The 6,000-nt window shown below is 35.1% G+C and overlaps 1 protein-coding gene across 2 annotated transcripts in view; it reads left to right on the forward strand.

The window, feature by feature from the left end:
• Positions 1-4,138, forward strand: part of MINPP1 (multiple inositol-polyphosphate phosphatase 1) — a 48,714-nt gene extending 44,576 nt beyond the window's left edge. For both annotated transcript variants that reach the window (XM_054436220.2, XM_063669972.1), the window contains one exon: positions 2,834-4,138. In XM_054436220.2, coding sequence (XP_054292195.1) covers positions 2,834-3,230 — 397 coding nt within the window. In that variant the 3' untranslated portion in view covers positions 3,231-4,138. The remainder of the gene's footprint in view (positions 1-2,833) is intronic.
• Positions 4,139-6,000: the final 1,862 nt, after the last annotated feature.

Below are 6,000 nucleotides of genomic sequence, written 5' to 3' on the forward strand. Positions count from 1 at the left end.
CTTGGATGCAATTAATAGAACTTTGAACTCATAATTTGTGCATAACCCTTTTGGTCTCTTTCCTTCCCCCAATTTATAGTTTTCATGTGTGTGTTTTTATTTGTCTTGTATCTTTTCTCCTATTTGCTATTTATTTGACTAACTTTTGAATCTAAGTATGTAAGACTGTCCATAACACTGTCTGTCCTGTGCTCTCCGACACAGTAGCCACCAGCAACATGTGGTTGTTTGGTGCTTAAAAAGCGGCTGGTCTGAGTGAAGCTGTCCATAGTGTAAATTATGCACTGGATCTCAGACACTTGGTAGAAAAAAGAATGTAAAGTTTACTAATGGCATATAAATCACTTGCTGAAATGACAATAGTTTGGATATATTGTCATATCTTGTCCCCAGTTTATTAGAGTTCTTCCGTGGGGGAAAGAGGAGAGAGTTACTGACAGTAAATTCTTCTGGTTAGACAGTGGAGGTGTTGCTGCTGTTACTGCTATCCTCCCTGACCTGTTTTGTGTGCTAATAGATTCCATGGAGAGCAATAACTGAAAGTTGAATTTAGGATTGCTTCTGGCTTTGAGGTTTCTACCTAATGGCTAAAGGATTTAAAATGTAAACCAGTATATTTATATTACTTGTTTTTCTTTTAACTTGTATCCTTATTAAATTTCATTATTTAGATGGTGACAGTAGTGTTAGCTTAGACTTGAATATACTCAGATGTATAAAGGGGCCAGGCAAGTAACAAAGGAATGAATTCATCCTATGTTAGACAATGTGGAATGAAACATGTGCTGTGCAACAAGTATATGCCCTCTCTACAGGGTGGGTAACCTTATTCCTGTTTAGCTGATTATGGTCTTTTGGGTATATATGGACTTGTGTTGCCAGATCTTTCAGATTTCTAAGAAGAGCAAAAATCTGGATTTTTAAGAATCTTAAACCTCTCCATTTTTAAATACTGATAAGTAATGTAAAATTTAAAAATACTTACGCTGATCAAACTAAATGTGGCTGTGTTCTGAATGCTACTGCTTGGTAACTTCAGACCTAAGAGGTTGCTTCTTGGAAATAAATACAGGTTTTAGGTATTTTAGATGACCTAATTAAAGTATACCAGTTATGAAGAGAGGCTTGGTACGCTCCTATTGATGAATGGCTTTTAAGTTTTACACCTTTTAGAGAATATTAATCTGAAAGTAGTGAATAATTGTCTTTTAGTTTGTTTTGAAATACTGTTAACAGTTTCATTGTACTTTTTGAGTATATATTTTTAGCGTACTCTTATATATGGAAGTTATTCTGCTCCTTATTTTTCTTACATGCTTTTCTGTAGTTATTTTAATATGAATTGTTTTCCTGAACATTTAGAAAAAGGTTTGTGTCAGATTGCTTGTCTCATCTCACAGAGCCCCCCCTATTCTGGTGTGTGTACTGTTCAGAAGTATGATGGGTTGTTTTCTGAGATTTCCTGGCTCTGTTCCCCTCCCCCCACTTTCATCTAGACTTACTTTTTCCTTTATCTCTTCTGTCCCTCTCCTGCTTGGCTGAAATTCCACTCCCAGCAGTTTCTCTAGTGTGAACCCTGTGTTTGGAGAGTTCATAGGAGCTCCAGGTTTCTCTAGCCCCAGGCCTCACTGTAGGCCTGCCTTGCACTCACCAAGTCCTGGAGAGGACTAAATACTTCCCAATTTGAGCTGCTGTATCCAATTCACACACAGCACTTCCAGTGAATACCTGTAGGCTGTTTGGGATTCTCCTGTTCTCAGATTGCTCAGATGCTCTGTGGCTTCTCTCTGCTTTCTTCAACAGATACTGATAATATCTAGTGCTTGAGGTTGGATGCTACTTGGAGTGTTGCGTAGAGAATACTTTTCCACCTAGTTATGTTGTAAATGTTTCCCATGGGTTTTTGGATTTGCTGTCTGCTTGCTGTGTTTGTGTGTGTTGGGGGCCGAAGGAATCAGGAAGGTCTAGAACTGCTGCTTCTATCCTCCCAGAAAATCCAGATGCACTAAATTGATAACCTGATGAGTGGTGGCAAAAAGTCAGACAGTCATGTTTGAATAGGTTTACAAATTATATTTAAGAAAAATAGTATTTTTTTCTATAAAGGTAGGTAAAAGGTTAAGCAGTCATTCACTGCTTCTTATAAAAATTCTTTACCGGAAAAAAAAAATCATAGAAAACTTCAAGAAAAAGAATTGATTTAGCTCAGTGTTGAAAGTGGTTTGTATTCCTGGCACTTTATACTCCCACTCCCAACCAGAGACACATTGTTTCAGCCACAATAGGTTACATCACTAACCTTTTGTGGGTTTTGTAAACCATTGAAGGATTACATGAATTACCATGTAATCCTGTTCAGACTTGATAAGACATTTACTGAATATTGCTTGTTCTTATTCCCTAGATATAAATAAAATAATAACACTTTATTCAAAAGAGCTCCATGGAGTAATATTTACTAAGGGCCAGGTTGCTCAGTTTTATGCACAGAAAGGCAATACAGTGTTGAAATACACATCTGTTTCAAGTTCCCATATCTGTAAGACACTTCTCTGTCTTTAAACTTAAAGGAAAATATGTACGCACACTGTTTTATATGGATTTACAACAGTACAGTGATCCTGAATTTTGGAACTTAACTTTCAGTATAAAAAGTTTAGTTCTCTGCCACACGGAATTTCAGCCGTATGCTTGAGTAATGTATATAAAGATTTAAAAAAATAGATGGGATTATTTAAACTAAAAAAGGATTGGAAAGTTACTCCTAAGTGTAAATACTATGTTCTATGACATTAATATATATACCTTATTTTCTGTTAATTTCTGTTTGAAGGTCTCAGCCAATTTCCTCTCCAGTCATCCTCCAGTTTGGTCATGCAGAGACCCTTCTTCCACTGCTTTCTCTCATGGGCTACTTCAAAGACAAGGAACCTCTAACAGCTTACAATTACAAAGAACAAATGCATCGGAAGTTCCGAAGCGGTCTCATTGTACCTTATGCCTCGAACCTGATATTTGTGCTTTACCACTGTGAAAATGCTAAGACTCCTAAAGAACAATTCCGAGTGCAGATGTTATTAAATGAAAAGGTGTTACCTTTGGCTTACTCACAAGAAACTGTTTCATTTTATGAAGATCTGAGGAACCACTACAAGGACATCCTTCAGAGTTGTCAAACCAGTGAAGAATGTGAATTAGCAAGGGCTAACAGTACATCTGATGAACTATGAGTAACTGAAGAACATTTTTAATTCTTTAGGAATCTGCAAGGAGTGATTACATGCTTGTAATAGGTAGGCAATTCCTTGATTACAGGAAGCTTTTATATTACTTGAGTATTTCTGTCTTTTCACAGAAAAACATTGGGTTTCTCTCTGGGTTTGGACATGAGATGTAAGAAAAGGTTTTTCACTGGAGCAGCTCTCTTAAGGGGAAACAAATCTATTTAGAGAAACAGCTGGCCCTGCAAATGTTTACAGAAATGAAATTCTTCCTACTTATATAAGAAATCTCACACTGAGATAGAATTATGATTTCATAATAACACTTGAAAAGTGCTGGAGTAACAAAATATCTCAGTTGGACCATCCTTAACTTGATTGAACTGTCTAGGAACTTGACAGATTGTTCTGCAGTTCTCTCTTCTTTTCCTCAGGTAGGACAGCTCTAGCATTTTCTTAATCAGGAATATTGTGGTAAGCTGGGAGTATCACTCTGGAAGAAAGTAACATCTCTAGATGAGAATTTGAAACAAGAAAGAGTGTTGTAAAAGGACACCTTCACTGAAGCAAGTCAGAAAGTACAATGAAAATAAATATTTTTGGTATTTATTTATAAAATATTTGAACATTTTCTCAGTAATTCGTTTTTACTTCTAGGAAGTCTCAAAAGACCATCTTAAATTATTATATGTTTGGACAATTAGGAACAAGTCAGATAGTTAGAATCGAAGTTTTCCAAATCCATTGCTTAGCTAACTTTTTCATTCTGTCACTTCGCTTCTATTTTTGTATTTTCCTATTATATGAAATGTATCTTTTGGTTGTTTGATTTTTCTTTCTTTCTTTATAAATAGTTCTGAGTTCTGTCAAATGCCATGAAAGTATTTGCTATAATAAAGAAAATTCTTGTGACTTTACTACCAGGACTTTTCTCTTCTCCATGTCAAAATACAATCAATAATTGATGGTAAAAGTTTGGAAATTCAAGCAGCTTTGACTCACCTGGCAATTTTTTTTTTAATTTTTTTTTAATTATATTTTCAAGTTCTAGGGTACATGTGCACAACATGCAGGTTTGTTACATTATGTATACATGCACCATGTTGGTGTGCTGCACCCATTAACTTGTCATTTACATTAGATATATCTCCTAATGCTATTCCTCACCCCTCCCCCCACCCCATGACAGGCCCCAATGTGTGATGTTCCCCTTCCTGTGTCCAAGTGTTCTCATTGTTCAGTTCCCACCTATGAATGAGAACATGCGGTGTTTGGTTTTTTGTTCTTGCGATAGTTTGCTGAGAATGATGGTTTCCAGCTTCATCCATGTCCCTGCAAAGGACATGAACTCATCCTTTTTTATGGCTGCATAGTATTCCATGGTGTATATGTGCCACATTTTCTTAATCCAGTCTATCATTGATGGGCATTTGGGTTGGTTCCAAGTCTTTACTATTGTCACCTGGCAATTTAAAGCAATTTTCTTTGACTAGAAATTTCCTCAAATAATGGATTTGTTAATGCATTTTATTTTAATTCATATACACCTTAAAGGTAATATATTTCAAAGGAAAATCTTAGATTTTTCTTAAAAATATGTGGTTACTCTTATTAAACAACATGCAGCAAAATCCCCTACTGGAGTCTCCTCTTACTAGTTTTACGGTACTTTGCTTTCAAGGAGACAGACCATAGGAAAACCAATACATGTTAAGGATATCCATGTGTCTATGTACAGATTGTCATATGTGACTTGGATTAGGATATTTTCAAGCCAAACTTCAGTTGATAAAATTGGAAAAATCAGTTTGAGACTTAAAAAAAAATGGCAATAAGATCTTTTTTATCACCCATAGTGGAAATATTTTCTAGTTAATACTTAGTCATTTGTTTTTTAGCCAATGAAGTTATCATATGCTAATTTAGAGAAAAGATAAAAAGATTTTTAATGCTTTCTCTATTAGTAAGAAAACCTCGTGTTGCTTTTGGTTTGCAAAATATGACCCAGGAACACCTTTAAAATGATATCATATTAACTGTTGGGTTATGTGACCTTGCCAATACCTTTTTGAATAGATCTTCTAAGGTTAAAAAAAGTGGCACTAATGAGTAAGTAAAAGAAACAAGCTGACAAGCATTGGGAGCTGTAAATATAGTATGTGTGCTCTGAAAAAATGAAAAAGGACCATTTCAACATGGGATTTTCAGAAACTGAATTATTCCCGAATGGATATGATATATAAAATATTCTCCTCAGAACACAAATTCTAGAAGGAAGATATAAATGTTAGAAAGAAAAGATCCTGGGTTGAAGTGACCTTGGGAAACATGGGGTTATCCTATGGAATGTCTCTGGCTTTTAATGTTCTATTGTGCATTATGAATAAAGGAGGCATTATAGTAGATTACATTTTTTTCTATCTTGCTTGACCTGAGTACATTCTCATTTATAGTCATCATACATTGTAACTCCACAGCAGGAAAAGAGATGTCGTATTCTTCCAATTAAAGATTTATAGTTTGAGTTCCATACTGGAAAACTTGAGAGAAGGTTAACTTTAAAAACTTTAACTATTTGTCATTACTGAAATAATGTATTTTAAGATGAAAGGATTCTTAATTTTATTCTTTAAACTAGCCTCAATTCAACATCTTCCATGTACTACATTCTATGACTCACCACCCTCTAGCCTGAAAGGAACCCAATGGCATGTGTTAGTTTAATCCAAAATTTTTCAAAGTTTCTCATTTATAATCTATGACAATTTACAATCTATGA

Source organism: Pongo pygmaeus, chromosome 8 (assembly GCF_028885625.2).
Source record: "Pongo pygmaeus isolate AG05252 chromosome 8, NHGRI_mPonPyg2-v2.0_pri, whole genome shotgun sequence".
Lineage (NCBI taxonomy): Eukaryota > Metazoa > Chordata > Mammalia > Primates > Hominidae > Pongo > Pongo pygmaeus.